Source organism: Sturnira hondurensis, unplaced genomic scaffold (genome assembly GCF_014824575.4).
Source record: "Sturnira hondurensis isolate 20B ecotype Veracruz unplaced genomic scaffold, ASM1482457v3 Scaffold0017436, whole genome shotgun sequence".
NCBI lineage: Eukaryota > Metazoa > Chordata > Mammalia > Chiroptera > Phyllostomidae > Sturnira > Sturnira hondurensis.
In genome coordinates this window covers 4871533-4890697 of record NW_028090067.1, presented here as the reverse complement: position 1 = coordinate 4890697, position 19165 = coordinate 4871533, and the positions used below count along the sequence as shown (strand labels likewise).

The 19165-nt window shown below is 38.3% G+C and overlaps 1 protein-coding gene across 1 annotated transcript in view; it reads right to left on the bottom strand.

Annotated features, from left to right (window-relative positions):
* Window positions 1-19165, bottom strand: part of CFAP54 (cilia and flagella associated protein 54) — a 259785-nt gene that overhangs the window by 149853 nt on the left and 90767 nt on the right. The window contains exons 26-30 of the mRNA XM_037068126.1: window positions 15042-15164; window positions 6767-6895; window positions 4817-4931; window positions 2107-2196; window positions 1303-1429 (exon numbers count right to left, since the gene is read on the bottom strand). Coding sequence (XP_036924021.1) covers window positions 1303-1429; window positions 2107-2196; window positions 4817-4931; window positions 6767-6895; window positions 15042-15164 — 584 coding nt within the window. The remainder of the gene's footprint in view (window positions 1-1302; window positions 1430-2106; window positions 2197-4816; window positions 4932-6766; window positions 6896-15041; window positions 15165-19165) is intronic.

The window sequence follows — 19165 nt, the reverse complement described above, 5'->3', positions numbered from 1 at the left end:
AAAAAAATTCTATATGGATTAAAACATTAAACAGAAACCATGGAATCAAAAGGATGGGAGAAAATACAGCGGCACGTGTGTCTGTTGCAACGTGAGAACATTTCTTTGTGTAAAACTCCGTAAGCATCTGAACACAGAAGAAGACACATCACTATCAAGGTAGAAATCAAGGCGTCGCATCTGCCCCTCCTCTATACTTCCTGACTGACAGAAGAGCATCCCCAAACATCTGCTCAGGCTTAAAACTGAAGTCATTACCTTCAGTTTGCACTCAATACTGCTTGATTTTCAACCTCAGGTCTTTTATGATATACACAGTTGGGCAATGTGGCTAAGCCACTGTTTCCTCTTTCAGAGTATCTATTTTGAAGGTCAGTCCTCCAAATTATACTGCACAGTGATCGTGTCTTCTAATTTTCTTTGGTATTAAGAATATTATTTACAGCTCCTAAACGTCTAATTTTGGCTATGGTTTTTTAAAAATGTAATGGAACTTTCTAATTCTTAGCAATTCTCTTATTACTATGGCCTGCTTCATTTTAATGCAAGCAATTTCCTCTCTTATCTTCAAAAATAAGAAGCACATATATTCCAAGTATTTGTTCCAATAACAGAAATGCATATTTTAGGAAGACTATTTTCCTGTGTGTTTTTATGATAATGTTTCTCTTCTGCTGCCATGTTTTAAATAGACCCCAGGTTACCATGCTCCCTATTACTAAAATGAGATACATCTAAGCATAGTAGTGAAAGGAAAACCCAATCGTTGGGATGAAAGTGGGGTTCATTTGGCATCTCTCATAACTGGCATGAAACACTGTAATTGTATTTGGGAGCAAAGAGAACCACTCACGCTTAGAGGACAAGGGCAATGGCTTTAAGTTTTACTACTTTTATTTGAGGAACTTCCCATTCATCTATGCAGATGGAACCCCAAGGAATGGCTCTGCTCGCTAATGTAGAGGGATTAGAAGAGCACAGTAATGACCAAAACTGGACGGAGAAGGCCATGCCTGCGGAGCTGATGGCCCAGAGATGTTATCCCCCATCTTGACACAATAGTAAAAATGGCCTAATTTATTTCCTGCTTCAATTATGAACATGCTCTAATCTTATTCCTCAGTTCAGCTGTATAAATATTTTTGTTTACTTATTTACCTACCATGAACATAAATCCTCACTATATCCCAGGTGGCTGTTTTAAATGTCTACACTATTTTTCATCCACCTTATACATCTTTATGTGACAATGTTACTCATTTGTTAAGTTGTTAGTAGCAACAAAATAGATATTATACGTACCTCCTCAAGAAGTCACAGACAGGATTTGTTATCTCCACCACAAGGTGAAATTTTTCATCATTCATGCATTTTAGCATAATTTGCGTAAAAAACTCCAGGAATCTAGGTCTCTGCTTAAATTTCATAACTGTGGAAACAAGGGAGCTCACACATAGTTACTAATACACTTAGTTATTGGCGCTAAAAAGTTCCTATTACTAAAAATCATTGTGTTCTAGCAGGCAAGTTTATCAACCTGCTTTTAAGGTTTCTCACTTTTAAAATATATGTAGGAATAAATGTGGTGAGAACTACTGTTTTTCTAAAATCAAATAATCCATCACAGTTTATATTTCCTTTATTTGCCAAATATCTCAGTGTTAAGAAAGATTTCATAACAGTGGCCACTCATGTATGACTAGTTGGGAAAAAAATCTCTGATAATAATCAGAATTAATAGTTACCCTAATTATTATTATATTGCACTCTGAGTTAAGCAATAATCTCTATATAGCTGAACTTAGAGATCACTAGCACATTTTTCAATTCCCTACTTTTTGTGTTTTGGAATAAAACTGTTTACTACCCAAATGAGCCACCATCAAGGTTCTGTGTTCCCAGACTTTCTATCAGGTACCTGTTTAGGTCTTTTCCACTATTTGACAACCAAGAGTATGAATTACTCTGAATGAGTAAAGAATCCCAAGTCTTCTGCCTGGAATAGTTTAGACCTTTAAGTATCAAACAACAAGAGCAAAATCCACAGAATAAATGACCTTCAATAGCAGGTTGAGTGATTAGCACATATACACTTAGGTCACCTACCTTCTTTCATAGCCCCTTTGATTGACCAATTCAAAACTACAGGGTAAAGAAATATAGGGTCCTCTGTTCCTGAGAGTTCAGCTGTAATATCTAAAGTGAAAAAAAAATAAGTTGTAGATTCTGTTTAACATCAATAACCAAAAATAAAAATTCTTTGGAGGAGACGAAAAATTGGAAAACACCCAAGTATGCTTTCTAAATTATGTACCTTAAAAGTATCAATGATATAATGTTTTACAGATTAAAAGATCTAACAATCTCAATTATTTTCCTCTTATTTCCCCCCTTGACAGCCAAGCAGTCTGCCACCAAATAGGTAAAGAGTTTCCAAAGCATGGGTCTCTCTTATTCAACAGCTGTTGTAGATCAGTAAACCCCAGACTGAGAAACCTACCAATTATATCAACTCCATTTTCTTAGATTTTTTTATTTATTTACCTTTAGAGGGGAAGAGAAGGAGAGAGGGAAAGAAACATCAATGTATGGTTGCTTCTCGTGCATTCCCTGCTGGGAACTGGCCTGCAGCCCAGGCATGTGCCCTGACTGGGAATTGAACCTTGATCCCTTAGTTCACAGGCCCATGCTCAATCCACTGAGCTACACCAGCCAGGGCTCAATTCCATTTTTTTAAAGATTTTATTTATTTATTTATCTTTAGAGGGGAAGGAGAGAGGGAGAGAAACATCAATGTATGGTTGCCTTTTGTGCGTCCCCTGCTGGTAGTTAGCCTGCAAGGAACCGGCATGCAACCCAGGCATGTGCCCTGACTGGGAATCGAACCGTGATCGTCTGGTTTGCAGGCCCGCGCTCAATCCACTGAGCTACGCCAGCCAGGGCTCAATTCCATTTTTATAAAAATATCATTAAAACTACGAATAGCAAAATGATAACAAACTCCAAACTATCAACAAGTGAACCTGAAAAACAGAAACAAAAACTAAGCAAACAACTAGAATAGGAACAGAATCACAGAAACGGGGATCACATCGAGAAGGGTTATCAGTGGAGTGGGGAGGAGGAGAACAAGGGGGAAGGTACAGGGAATGAGAAGCAGAATAGGTCGGTACAAATAGACAGGGGGAGGTAAAGAATAGTATAGGAACTGGAAAAGCCAAAGAACTTCTATGTACGACCCATGGACTTGAACTGTGGGGGGCAGGGGATACTGAAGGATGAGGGGGGTGGTGCAGGGAGAAGAGGGTAAAGGGGAGAAAAAATTGGGACAACTGTAACAGCATAACCAAGTAAAATATGCTTATAAATAAATAAATAAAACTGTCATGAAAAGATAGTAAAACACACAATAGCAAACAGCACAGCCACTGGAGCCAGACCGCCTGGGTTCAGAGTCTCACCCGGACACTTTTTAGTTATGAGAGCTTGAGAAGTTACTCAGCTTCTCTGTGCCTCAGTTTCCTTTTCTTTAAAATGGGAGTAATAATAACACCTTCTTCATATAATGGTTGTATAGGAATTATATGAGTTTTAATATATATATAAAACACAAAGTAGTTTCTGGTGCACAGGAAGGACTACATGAATCTAATATTTTTATTTTTGTTTTGTGTTGAATCTACTGCTTAGTTAGTAACATTAGTGACATTATACTGTGCTTACTGATAAAATGTGAGGGGTTTTTCTCACTTTTGATAATATGAAAAGAAATAATTCACATTTCTAGAATACTTCATATTTTAAGGAATTATATTTTATATGTGACTAGACAATTACAGCTTTGTTACAAACCATGTTTACTGATTATGTGAATAATAGAGCATTGGGTTCAAAATTCAGCTTGTAACAGACACAGAGGATGCTGGAATAGAGAGAGATCCAGGTCGGGGATCTACAACCACCCCGATAAGCTGGGACACACAATGAGAGAGTTGAGGTAGGGACTCAGAATTCTTCAAGTACAGTCATTCCCAAAGACCAAGGGGGCCACAAGTGGAGGCTCCCGCTGGAGACAAATTTTGGTACTTTCTTGTTCTTCTAAAAGATCTGAAGTACCTACTTTTTAAAAAGTGATCATACTTATCAATTCAGAAACTGAATCAATTTTCTAAGCAGACTTCAAAATTGCTAACTGCAAAATTCCAATCACTGTCTTAACATATCACTATATAGCACAGTAACCTGAAATTAAACTAATCTTTCACTTGAATAGACTGAGTTTCAAATCACTCACACATTAACACCCCTCATGCTTTCTCTTTTCATGTCTCAGTTACATTTTTGCCATTCGAGCACAGATTCTCAATTTTGCACTTTCCCTCCCCAACCCCACACATCTGGTAACACTTGCTTCCCAGCTGGGAAAATGGTGCGCTGTATGTCAAAGGGATGCCATTCGACATCCACAATGCCAAGGACAGTCCCCCTTACAAATAGTTATCTGGCCCAAACAGGCAAGAGTATCAAGGTTGCAATACCCTGCTTTAGAATCAGAAGGTTTAGGCTCAGATCCAAGGTAGCTATGCAATCCTAAATAAATCACATAATCTTTATGAGTCACATCTGGGAAAAGCAGTAAGTAATCCCTTATTAATAGAGTACTATTAGGATTATTGACAAATATAAAAGACTGTATAAACCTTAAAGGGTTTACCAAATGCTAATACCCTCTTAATCCTTTTAACAAAAGATTTTCTTATGTGAAAAAGATATAATGTTCAACAGAAGTACACAGATAAAAACAAAAAATGACTACTTTGCTTTGTCAGTTTGAGAAGGTGTGTCTCCAACAAGACCAGCTGTTCATTTATTTTTTCAGGTGATAATATCTGCTGTGGCTTCTTAGTCTTGGAAGACTTCTTTGAAGAACCCTAGAAACATTGGTTAAATTTCAGCATGTACTGCAATATGTTTTAGCAATTGTCATTTTCCAATAACATTCTTAAAATTATGTTTTTGTACTTGCAAATAATACTATGATCTCCATGGCTAAACAATGTGAATTAATAATTCCCAGGGGGGAAAACAGGGTTAGGAGGAGGTGGGAGAGGGCAAGGGGGAATAAATGGGGCAGAGAGAGACGACTTTGGGTTGTGAGTGTACGATGCAATATGCAGATGGTATGTTATCGAGTTGTACCCTTGAAACCTGTATGGTTTTATTAATCAGTGACACCCAAATAAATTCAATTTAAAACAATAACAACAACAACCATTGTGTTCTAACTAAATGCCAGGCACAGGACTTACTGTTTTATGGAAGTGGACCAAAATATTTCTTTTCTTCTCTCTTCCTTCCTTCCACTAACTCCCACCCCTCCCAATGAGCATGAGGACACACACACACTCTCTCCCGAAAGGAGTTTGGAGTATGTCTTTCAAACTCCTCAAAATAAAATTCCTTCCATGCTCTCAGAAATATATCATTTTTTTTCCTTTTTCTTTTTTTTTCCTGTCTTTTTCCTGGAAGGAGCTTGTTTACAACTCAGCTAATTGCCTTTGCTGCTTTTCTTTCATTGAAACATAACAGGATCAAAAGTTAATGGATTAAAAATTGGTGGGTCTGTGCTCAGGCTCCCCACCATTATTGAGAACTGACCAGTTAATGTCTCCTGTTCTCAAAACAAAAACAAAAGCAAAAACAAAACCACTCAAGTCTCTTTGGGCTTATAGCAACCTTGAGTGGTTAGAATGATCTCAACCCTACAGGCTTAGTCGGAAGGAAGTACCACAACTCCTGCTGGACTGGTGACCCCAGGGAAAGGGGCGTGGGGTCCTGTCGTACAACGATGTACAGGGACAGTGTCCTGAGCTAAAGCCTGGCTGATGGAAGCTAGTGACAGGTTCTGAGTCTGAACATTGGTAGAAAAAAAACCTCAAACTGCCTCCAGCTTAATCAAAACTCTGGACCAAGTAAGATCCTTCAAAACAACAAGCATCGTGGCTTAAAAATGCATCCATAAAAACGGTGCTAATAGTTGGAGCTTTTTGTGACAAACAAACGCTTACTTGGAAACTCAAGATATAATAGAGAAATGGAGCTACTCCAACTAAAACAGGCTTGGGGGTAACAGTCTCTACCCCTACCCCAGGTACTGAAGGGGCTTCAAGTAATTCCTAGTGCACATAAAATCTGATAAACTAAGCAACACTTCAAATTTGATCTATAAAAACGTTTACTCATATAGTTTTTCTGAAAGACAATAAAACAGGCTCTAGCAAGACCCACGTTTGGGAAGCAGATATTTAAAAGTTGTCTCAAACATGAGCAGTCTCATAAAGAAGACAATTTAGGTGTGACAGTGAGTTTGGGAAATCTACTTTGAAGACAGTGAAAATCTCTGACATGCATTTACTACATTGAATAATGCACCCAGAATAATAAAGTCAGTTTGGGAGTGGCTTTACAGGTCTTTTAGTACAAAGTCCAAATGGGTGTAGGAAGCTCACTAATCACCCCGAACTGATGACCGGTATTGGCAATAGGGAACTTTTCTGTGTTCTAGCACGGATTCCTCTTCATTTTTTATCACAAATCAGGGAGGGAGAGGAGCTCTTCATTATACATTACTTTTCTTTTATGTAAATGTAACAAATTAAATACCAACCAATTTTTAAAAATAAGTTTACTTATAATGCATGACCTCTTAAAAGACTCAACTAAATATAAGCTTAGAGACTTAGAGACGAGAAACAAAAGCAGTTACCTCCTCTTGTACTTCTTCTTGGTCAGTGGCACCAAATGGAGATTTGCACTCTGGTGTGATGTCCAACATTTTTTTCCCATAATTTATAATAATTACTGCCAGGTCATATTCCTTCCATGAACGCAGAATCTAATTTAAAATATTTACTAATTATCTCTGTTGGAAACACTCGTCTATTTCCAAGTATCTTACGTCACCTTTCATAAACTCAAAAACCACATGAATGTTTTGGGTCTCAGAACTCCCCTCTTTTTGTTAAGGAAACTGGAACTTTACTTCAGATCATATTTCCCTAGAATTAAAACTGCAAACAACCATACATGTTTTGGTATATTAAGTTAACTACTCAGAAAATATTTCTACTTAAAATGTCCACGTTAAAAAAAAATCATTCTTAAAGGCCACATACGCATCACCTCCTGTCTTGAGTTGCTTTCTGTGTGGCGTGGCACAGTCACTGACCTGATGGTGTTGGAGGGGCATTTATACCAGCAAATGATTTACAAGGCATTCGGGCAGTGCACTGAGCTACAGTTAAGCTGTTTTTGGCAGATTCTCCATGAACCCCAGGGGAAGCATACACTAATCATAAGAAGGGGCGTGGCTCCCTCTGCCCTTCTCATGAGCACCCCCCACCCCATTACTACTAATTGTTATGCTTTGGCCTTCTCTACCCGGCCCTTCCCCACCTCTCTAGTATCATCTTTCACCACCCACTCCCCTGTACTTTAAGTTCACAAAATATTGAGCCAAGTATAAATTCTGACACTCACCATGGTTTCGGCACTCATGCTTTCCTATAGCTGAGCCACTTCCCAGAACAGCTTCCCCACTTCATTATCATAATGTAAGGTTATTAACATAACCCAGTCACTGAAACCTGAGCTCAAGTTCCAGCTCCAAGGAAGCTTCCCTGGCCTGTACTCTGATTTGCATAGAGTCTGCTGCAGCGAAGGGTCATGTGAAGGGAACACATCCATTGTGAACCCCATAAAACAATCTTCTATGGGCATAAGTAAGTTCGTATGGATTTGATCTATGTAGATGCACTCTGTCAAGTTGAATAAGTCAGTATTTATGATAACTAACAACTAGTACTTGCCATGCAGGGGAAGAATATAATAAGTGGCTGGAAAAAATGAATAATTGCTTAAACCTGTTGAAACCAAGTCAGTGCAAGGTGCTAAAAACTGGAAATACTTCTGTAGGACCAGTGCCACATCAGTGAACTAATGCTGACTGTGGAATGAAGAGTGGGGAGGAAAATGGTGAAATGAAGTCTGGAAAGGTAGATGGGGTCAGTCATACAGGGCCTTGAATGCCAGGCAAAGAGTCCAACCTCATTACAAAATTGATACAAGAGGGAGACAGTTTTGTTATCAGAAAGCAGAAACAAGGTAATGTGTGTTCTCCACACAACTCTGCTTTCCGACATCTTTAGGCCCTAGGCTCATGGAGTACTAGGTCAACTCCCCCCTTGTTAGAATATGCCAGTAGAAAACACCAAATGATAAAGAATGTTTCAAATCAAAAGAAAAGTAAAACCATTTCTACTTAACATACCAAATGAACAGAAATAGAAAGACTACACCAGATGTTTAGCATAATAATTTATCAATGTGAAAATAATGAAACCCTGGAGACGATGTTTCTCGGAAGTAGCACTTCATTCAGAACTCCGCCAACTTGTAGAAAAACTATTGCTGCTTACAGAAGAAAGACTGAGCCATCCGAAAAGATTACCCTTTTTTAAAACATAACAGAGAAAAGAAACAGCCATTTGACTTACTGGGCTTCATAAGAAAAAAATCCATATAAAAACGTGTAACATGAAATGAACACTTGAAGTCTGGGATTCAGACTATTCCAAGGTTCTGGGATGGCTGGTCACGCTGGAGGAAGCTTCTGGAATGACAATCCTCAGCGTATCAATTTGGGACAGACCACTTCTAACAGCAAAATCCTGCTATTAATATATGTTAATCCTAAACTAACATACACTTTACTCTTTAAAAAAACGTCCAGCCCTCGTTGGGTACCACAGCTGGTTCGAGCACCATCCCAACACGCCAAGGTGGTGGGTTCACTCTCTCATCAGAGCACATACAAGAATCAACCAATGAATGCAGAAGTACATGGAACGACAAACTGGTGTCTCTCTTACTCTCTCTCAAATCAATATTTTTTTTCAAAAATGTCCAGCACATTCCAGGTCATTTGTATAATAACATCATCTGAATCTCAATATCATCCCTCAAGCAGGTGGAAAGGAAGAGGAGTCATGGATGAAAAAATGAGGAAATGCAGAGCCAGCCCCAAAGTGCCCTGTGCTACAGGAGAAAAATCACACGAGGCCAGGAAAGGAGGCGTGTGAATTCAAGGACTTCATCCTCCACTGGGCCCCAAGCGCTGGTTGGAAACTCTATTCTAGGTCAGCGCTCTGTCTTGTTTTCCACAGGGGCTGTCGCAAACTCTCCCATTCTCCTTACATCTCTGAAACTCTCCTTCATTCTTCACCTCCTTACTCTTAGCAAATGGCCATGCTTCGTTTTTACAGAGGAATTTAGGGGAACTAGCTTATCTCCAGTTCACAAACCTACCCACACACTCACGTGTAACTACAACCATTTTTCCCACCTATGAGCAAGGAGAGGTAAATTTCTGTCCATACTAACCCCTCCCACACGTGCTCAGATCCCATTGCCTCCTGTCTTCTCTGGGATCCTGGTCTACTGGCCGCCCCTCATCCTTTCCCTCTCCTTGCTCCTCCCCATTAGTAGACACATGTTGTGGAGTACCTGGATAAGCAGAACTAGGCTATGGTTGGTTGGTTGGTTGGTTGGTTCATTGGTTTTTAGCAGAAGTTGCTATTGGCAAATTGCAAGCAACAAGCTGCACTGGAATGGAATTTCTTTGTTCTGAAAGAAACACTGTAATAGCTGATGTTGGTATTTAAATCTAAAGTGAGTAAGCTGCAGGTCCATCCATACTGTTGCAAAGAATAAAACTTTCTTCTTCTTTTAATTTTTTATGCTAAGTGAAATGAGCTAGTCAGAGAAAGGCAAATACCACATGATTTCACTCATAGGTAGAATCTAACGAACAAACTACACTAACAAGGAAAATGAGGACAGATTATAAATATAGACCAGAATGACACCTAAAGAAGGGTGGGTAGGGGGTGGAGGGATTGAGCAAAAAGGAAACTGAACTCATGGACATGGAAAACAGTGTGGTGATTGTTGGGGGAGGCGGGTATAAGGGGAATAAATGGTAATGGAAAAAATACAATAAAAATACTAATAAAATAACTTTTAAAACAAAACAAAAATAAATACATACATACATATACACAGTGAGTAGCTGTCCAGTATCTTAGAAAGAGAGTGTGACCCCTCTCCTGGAAATACTCATTGATGGAAGTATTCGGGGAGAAAAGGCCAAGCAGATGAGTACTCTGAAGAAAAGCAACCTTGGAAGGTGCACTTTTAGCCTAGCATAATTAACATGTGTGACTAATTAACATGTGTGACTCGGCAGAAGAAACAGAAGGGGTGCTTTGGATTGTGTGGGACCCTGCTTTCTCAATGGCCACATCGTATAACAATGACAGAGCTGATAGTAGCAGCAGGAAGACTGTCAAGGTTGGGGAGGATTTAAGAATGACCAAACAGCTTTGGACTAATCAACTCTCCAATTCTTTCTCTGGCCTGGTGGAAGCAGGACTGGCTCCTTGGACTAAGTGCCCCTTGAGATTCTTAGACAATTCTCTTCCCTTCTCACTCTGTCCCCTATTTCAACCATTTCTTTTGCTCCAATTGAGCCTGTATATTCCAATGACTCCTTTGTCTTTATACATGTCTGGACTCTTCTGAACTCCAAGCCTATAGGTCTAATCATATGATTATGTAATAGCCACCTGTTGGGATATCCTATAGCCTTCAAAATTCAATATATTCAAAACTCATGATTTTTTCTCTTTCCCACACAGAATCGCTCCACATCAACACACGACATCATATTCACCCCAGTGCCCAGGGCAAACAGCTGGGTGGTTGTGAACTCTTCCCTCCCCCTCCTTTATCCCGATAGTCAATAGGTTTGCAGGTTCTCAATTCCCTCTTATTAATAGCTCTTGAATCTTTTCCATTCCCTCTCCCACTTTTCCACACTCGTCTAATTTATCATCTCTCACCTTCTAACTCATTCCCTGCCTCACTCTTATCCCCCTGCAATTATTAGGTGTTAGCCAGAATAGTTTTTCTAAAACACAAATCTCATTATATCATTTTGGGGTTTGAAACCCTTCAACATTTCCTATTTAATTTATTTATCCCCTTTTTTTTGTTACTGTGTATCTTTTGAATTTTGTGCCCTATTGAGAAAGGTCTCTCCTGACTTCAAGGCCATGCATTCTTGAATACAGTGGGATTCTATTTTGTTTATGGTATGAGGAGGGACTCTGGCTTTGTCTATTTTCACAAGAATTATCAGTTACACCAGCACCTTTTAACTACTTTAGTACAATATTTATTTTCTCAATGAACCCAAATACCTGTTCACTGAGGTCATACGTTAAGTTCTGATGTAACCTAGGTCTGAGTATTGCTGGATTCTCTATCCTCTTCCACTGAACTACCTGCCCATTACTCTGTTAATACTATTTCTATTGAAGTGGCCTTACGGTAAATTTTAATATCTATAGAGGACTTTTATATTATTTTAATCGGTTTCTGAGAAACCCACCTGGAGTTCTTATTTAGACTGCATTACATTTAAATATTATTTTAGAAAAGATTTCTATTTCTATGCCAGTAAGTCTTCCTGTTCAGGAACTTGGTGTGTGGCCTACCATGGATTCGGATCTTGTTTTGTGTCCTTCAGTAAGATTTCACAATTCTTTCATCTAGGAATTTTAACATGTTATTAAATTTAAAATATTATGTACTATAAATGGTATATTTTTCTCCATTTCTAACTTGCTACTGCTAGTATTTTTTAAAAACCTACCATTCCATAAATCTTTTCATATAATCACTTTATAAATTATCTTTGTAATTGTAGTATTTTTTGACTAGATTCTCATTGGTTTTTGGCCCCTGTCATTACAGATAAATTATATTAGAAAAATGTTATAAAAGTAATTTCATATTTTTACCTATTGCATGAGACAGAATCTTTCCAAATAGTGAATCACACTATTAAGAGACAGCACCTCCTGTAATCAATTTTTAAAGAAATGGCTTCAAAAACCTTCCATGTAGTATGATATCTGTTGTAAAACTTGGGTAAATGCCTGTATCACTATATTAATCCCCCTTATCTGTGGTTTCGCTTTCCATTGTTTCGGTTACTATGGTCAACTTCAGTCTAAAAATATAAAATTTTCCCAACGGCAGACATCATCTGCTCCTGCCACCCAACCATGGACATCATCATGGCTCAATGACGCAGGATCACCCCAAGCAGGTGATCTTCCTTCTGACATCATCAGAACGTCAGTAGTAACATAAGGCTACATCACAGTGCCTGCGTCGCTTCACCTCACTTCGCCTCATCACGTAGGCATTGCATCATCTCACATCACCACCAGAAGCATGACTACACTACCATCAGATACTTTGAGAAAGATAGAGACCACATTTACATAATTTTTATTACAGTACATTGTTACAATTCTTCCATTTTAATTAGATGTTATTTTCTTACTGTGACTAATTTATAAATTGAACTTTATCATGTGCATATGTATAGAAAAAAACACAGTATATTTAGGGTTCAGTACTATCCACGGTTTCAGGCATCCACTAGGGATCTTGGAGTGTGTTCCCCACAAATAAGGAGTGACTACTGTGTTCAACAGCTTCCTTCCACTCCTAACTTAAGAAATTTTGTTAGGAAAAGTTGCCTAGGGTTACCAAATGCCATTGTAGCATTTTCACATAACCTTATCTTTTTACCCTTTGATTTACTATTGTTAAAAAGTTCAAGTTTTGTTTTAATGTGGAATTGATCTCCAGTACTTGAAAATAAGGCTGTCCTAATATCGGAAAATAACCGGCCGCCAGCCAGGAGCAGAGAAGATGCTCAGACAGAAAGATCTGAAGAACACGCAACAATAATGCCTCTCTTCGTTGTGATGAACGTTTTGGACCCTGAATTCTGCTCTTTCAGATATGGAAATGGCCACTCCTCCTTCATTTTTGTTTGCATCTTTCCAGTACTTTTGTCTAATCATTTCTTTTTCAACCATTGTTTGTCACTCTGTTCTACGAGTGTTTCTTGAAATAATGTACATTTAAATCTGAGTTTTTAGCCCATTTGCCAATGTCTATCCTCCAAGTTCATCCACACTTAATGACATAATTAATATATTTGATTTGATGCCTTCCATCTTATATACGATATCTTTTTCCTTCTTCTTACTTTTGCTGAATTAAGCATTTTTCTTCCCTGTCATTCCTCTGTTCATTTTTCTTTCCTATCAATTTATAAGTCCTACTGTGTTTTAAAGTTCTGTTTATGGCTCTGAGTCATCTTTAAATATATTTACTCTATCAAAAGAATATAATTTTGTACTATATATATATATTTTTTTTTTAAACATACAACCATGCACCAAGATTCTCTAACTGCTCAGCCCCAAACAGGGTGGAAGTTTTAGTTCTATGTTACCAATACATTTCCCTTTCAAGGATGATACTTCTATTTTAAGAATCCCTACTTAGCATTTATATTACAGAGTCCTAGTCACATATTTATTATCTATTTAGTTTTAATAATACATATATTGCAAGATTCATCGCTCCCATTGTTCCTCTCCTTTTTGTCTTTCCCTATCTTGGGATTTCTATCCTGAACTGCTTGTCTTTTGGTAGAGTATTTCCTCAAGTGCTTTCCTCAGATAAGTACACAGGCAGAATATTTTTTAAATGCACGCACTTCTGAAAATGTTTACTTTGCCCTGACAAATGAATGACATCTTTCCTGCTTATTAATTCTTGGACCCTCAGGATTCTACAATTGTTATTCCAATATCTCGACTTCAAGTGTTGCTGATAAAAAAAGGTTTGAAGCTAATTAATTCTTTCTCCATTGCAAATAACCTATTCTTTCAGTCTCAAAACTAAGATTTGCCCTCACCCTTGGACTTCAGACATTTCACCAACACGTGTCTATATACACATTCTTACATTTATCCTACCTGGGATGCCAGGAGCTTATATTCTCCATTTGTTTTTTTTTTCCTACCTGCAAAATTCCTTTCATTTCATGTTACTACTTCTGGATCTGCCTTCTGAATTTCTCTCTAGACAATTCTGTTCTACAGTGGCTGGTACTTCTTGAGCTTCCAGATTTGACTCAAGAAATATGATAACCATAATCTTCATCTGTTCAAGTTTTTAATCAAAAATCAAATTAGTTTGTTCAGGTACAGATTTTTTGTTTTGTTTTGATCATCTAATGAATGGCATCACCGTGAAAGTTTTCTCTCTCTTTTTTGTTTTAAGTAATCTCTGGTCTTTTCCAACACACATTATTTTAGTGTCTCGTTTACTCTTGAGCCTTGGGATTCTGAGTCCCCTATAGTGAGCCATTATTTTTCTCTTCCTGCTAACGGCTTACGTTCCCTCAGCCTCTCCACAGACCAGGTCATAAATGGCTCTCCAACAGTGGTTACTCAGTGAGTGATGGAAGAAATACAATCTTCTGCTCTTGAGGTGAAACCATAGGAGCCAGCAAATCACAATCTCTTTGCTAAGGCAGAGGTTAGAGGCCTCTCTGTTGCCAGACCTCTACAGAAGCAAACTTTCACCCCAAAGTGATGGATCAAATCAGCCCACCTATACAGTATTCTTCCAGATCCCTGACCAAATGAGAAAGGGCCTGTGAAGGCCACATAAAATAGGCAGGCAGATTCGGCCCTTCATTGAGGAGATTCACTGGGTTCAGTCAACCAAACCTTTGAAGAAATATCTGATCTTTGAGCCAAAAGATGAGGATAAACAAGCCTACCTCTCTGCCTATGGTCTCTTGGCTCTTTCTGGGTTTCAAAATAATTGAGGCCCCATAAAAAGTCGTCTTTCCATGCCTGCAACTCCACTTCCTCACGATACGCCCACCATCCTTTACAACTGATCTGCCCCGACTACTTTTGATCTAAAATGCTTCCTGGGTGCTATTTCTTAAAGTATTTCCTATAAAAGTAGCTTGACCTCCTAAATCATTACTGCTCCTAAATTTTATGACACAAGACTAAGAATGCGATAAATACCTTTGTTATGTAGAAGATACAGCAAGCTATCATGTGCTGTACGCCTTCAAAATTTGCAGCATGTTTCTTTGAGTGGATGATGTTTGGCAGTCCTTGCAAAACCACAATACACTTTATCAAGATCTAAAAAGTGGAAAGATAATGGTTTTATTGAAAATTATCACCCTTCACACTATAAACTGTTCTATTCAAATCATGCGAGTTTGAAACCATCAAATTTTATTATTATTAATAACTATTGATAAGTTGCTTATCATATAGAGAAGCATACTCTAAAATAAAGCTGACATGCTCAATTTTCAAATGAGTCTCTCATCAAAAGATAATGAAAATTATTTGAAAACCTATGCAGAGAATAAAATAAGTACATGAATAATTATAAAACAAAGCATATTTTGTCAAGTGCCATAAAAGATGTACAAAGAATGATACATGTCTATAAGAAACACCAAGATCACATCCAGGCTGAGGCGGACCTTGGAAAACCACATGGAGAAGGCTGTACCATACTAAATACAAACTGATGCCAGGTACTTGAAATAACAATTTCCTTCCAAATTAAAACCAAACATTCACATTGCAGGAAATTAATTAGTACTAGTGTTTACTTCTCTTCTCCTCTCTTCATACCATATGACCCTGAATGGGATCAAGAGCTAGACAATTAACTTTAGCTTTCTATTCTGTTGCATAATTCTAACTAATATCACCATCAGAAAAGCAGAGTTGAGATTGATCGCTCTATCTTCATTCAGATTACTCCAAAGGACAAATTAAAATATGGATGCTAGTCCTTTGAAGGCACATTAACCGCTCCAAGCCACCATTAAGAAACTTGTGTTTTTAACGCTTCATAAATTCCTCCCTTCCACTATTACCCTCTCCCCCACTACCACACTATATCCCCAAATCATGTAACAACACTAAATTTTGAAGTTTTCTTCTGGCTCAAGTAACTTTATGTGCATGTATAAATACTTAAACGTACACAGGGCTCTGGCTGGTGTGGCTCAGTGGACTGAGCACCAGCCTGTGGACCAAAACATCACTGGTTCAATTCCCAGTCAGGGCACATGCCTGAGTTTCCAGCCAGGTCCTGAGTTAGGGGCATGAGAGAGGCAACCAATCACTGTTTCTCTCACACATCATGTTTCTCTCCCTCCCTTTCTCCTCCCTTTCCCCTCTCAAAAAGTAAATAAATAAAATCTTTTTTAACATGTACATAGGAGGGTTAGTGCTAGGCTGCAAATGGGATTTAAACACACTTATCTGAACTGTGCATTTCCCCTCCAATCATGTCTAATAAAAAATCCCTCTAAGTCTATAGGTTTAGCTCCAATTCATTACTTCTAGTGGCTACATAATATTATTTAATGTGGATTGACCATAGTTTATTAACCACTTCCAGAATCTCCATGGTGTACAATTTTAGGGTTGAGGTTTTACAGTCTGGTCATCCTCCTGTTACTGCACTTCTCTTCATCTCCAGTTTTATGGCCACCACCAAGAATGCCACAGCAAATACCCACACACACAGTTTTCCATAGGAGAGGCACCTGAGGCGCCAGCTCCAAGATGATGCCCAGGGAGCACGAGGCACAACCCTCCAGGGCACCGTGTACATTCTAAGTCAGGGACCAGTATGTGGTACTATGTCCCCAGCTGGTAGAACACATGGATCCAGGAACCAAGGGGTGAAGCCTGGAGGAGCATCCTTCCAACTGGTAACTTTATTCTATGAGATACATTACTAGTAGAGGGATTGCTGTGTCAGATGAACGCACTTTGAATTTTGCTAAAATTTTATTCTATGGGATAGATTACTAGTAGAGGACTGCTGTCAGGTGTATTTGCTTTTAATTTTAATTAAAATTAGATTTAGTTTAACTAGATTGTTTTACCAAAATCCAACGTCTATAACAATTCTCCTTTCCTCCATTGGCGAACAAGAACGCCTTTGTCCCACATCCTCACCAGCAATGACGTATCACCAGGTGTTACAGATCTTTTCAACTCTGCCTGTGTTGTTACTCTGTTCATGTACTGTGCACATGTGTGAACGAGCATTCAGAGTTTGAGCATCTTTTCATGTGTCTCTCAGCCCATTTTCCTATTGCATTATTGTCCAATAGTAAGACTTTTTGTTATATATACTTATCCTTCATCAATGTTAAGTATATTTTTCCAAATCCATAAATTTTCTACTATTTTTATTATGGTCCCCTTTTTCACACATAGATTGCTGTACACACAGTCAAATACAGGTTTTTTTTCCCCTTGCTTTTTCTGAGAGCTCTGTCTTGGTTAGAAATGGTTCTTCCAGCCCTAGATTGCACAGGTACCTAATCTACTGGAATATTTTTATCAAATTTTTGCTTTGTTTTATATTTAAGATCTCAACTTTTTGTAAATGGTACAAATAAGTTCAAACTCTACTTTCTTTCAAAGGAGTGAAGCTGTGTTTCACTACAGCTTACTAGTGAAAAAACATCCATTTTCTGACACAAGCAAATGGAAACATTTACCGTGTTCATGGATTAGAAGAATTAACATCATCGAAATGTCCATACTACCCAAAGCAATTTACAGATTCAATGCAATACCTATTAAAGCACCAATGGCATATTTCACAGACATAGAACAAACACTTCAAAATTTTATATGGAGCCATAAACGACCTCAAATAGCAGCCGCAATTTTGAGAAGGAAAAACAAAGTAGGATGGATCACAATACCTGATATCAAACTGTATTACAAGGCTACTGTAATAAAACAGCCTGGTACTGGCATAAAAACAGGCACATGGACCAATGGAACAGAACAGAGAGCCCAGAAATAAACCCAACTCTCTACAGCCAATTAATATTCAACAAAGGGGGCAGTAACATAAAATGGAGTAAAAACAGTCTCTTCAACAAATGGTATTGGGAGAACTAGACAGCTACGTGCAAAAAGATGAAACTTCAGCACCGACTTACACCATACACCAAAATAAATTCAAGGTGGATAAAAGACTTAAATATAAGCCATGACACCATTGAAGTCCTAGAGGAGAACATTGGCAGGAAAATCTCAGATATTTCATGCAGCAACATTTTTACTGATATGTCCCCTAGAGCAAGGACTATAAAGGAAAGAATAAACAAATGGGATCTCATCAAAATAAAAAGCTTCTGCATGGCTAAAGAAAACACTATTAAAATAAAAAGACAACCAACTGTATGGGAAAACATATTTGCCAATAATACCTCAGACAAAGGTTTAATCTCCAAAATATACAAAGAACTCACACAACTTCACTCTAAGAAGACAACTAACCCAATTAAAAAATGGGGAAAGGACTTGAACAGACACTTCTCCAAGGAGGACATACAGAGGATCCAGAGACACATGAAAAGATGCTCAATATCACTAGCTATCAGAGAGATGCAAATTAAAACCACAATGAGATACCACTTTACACCGGTGAGAATGGCTATCATAAACAAAGCAATAAACAACAAATGTTGGAGAGGGTGTGGGGAAAAGGGGACTCTGGTCCACTGTTGGTGGCATTGCAGACTGGTCCAACCATTATGGAAAACAGTATGGAATTTTCTCAGAAAACTAAAAATGGACCTGCCTTTTGACCTAGCAATTCCACTGCTGGGATTATATCCCAAGGACCCTAAAACACCAATTCCAAAGAACCTATGCATCCCAATGTTCATAGCAGCACAATTATAATAGCCAAGAGTTAGGAGCAACCCATGTGCCTGTCAGTAAATGAATGGATCAAAAAATTATGGTACATATACACGATGGAATTCTATGCAGCAGAAAGAAAGAAGGAGGTCCTACCCTTTGCAACAGCCTGGATGGAACTGGAAAGCATTATGCTGAGTGAAATAAGCCAGGTGTTGAAAGACAAATACCATATGATTTCACCTTTAACAGGAAGCTAAACAACAAAACAAGCAAGCAAGCAAAATAAAAACAAAGACACTGAAATACAGAACAGGGAGAACCAGAGGAGGGGGGCAGATTTCAGGGGGAAAAGGGTAAGGGTTTACAGGAACAAATATAAAGAACACATGGATAACAACTAAGGGGGGTGGAAATGGGAGAGAGGTAGAGAGCACTGG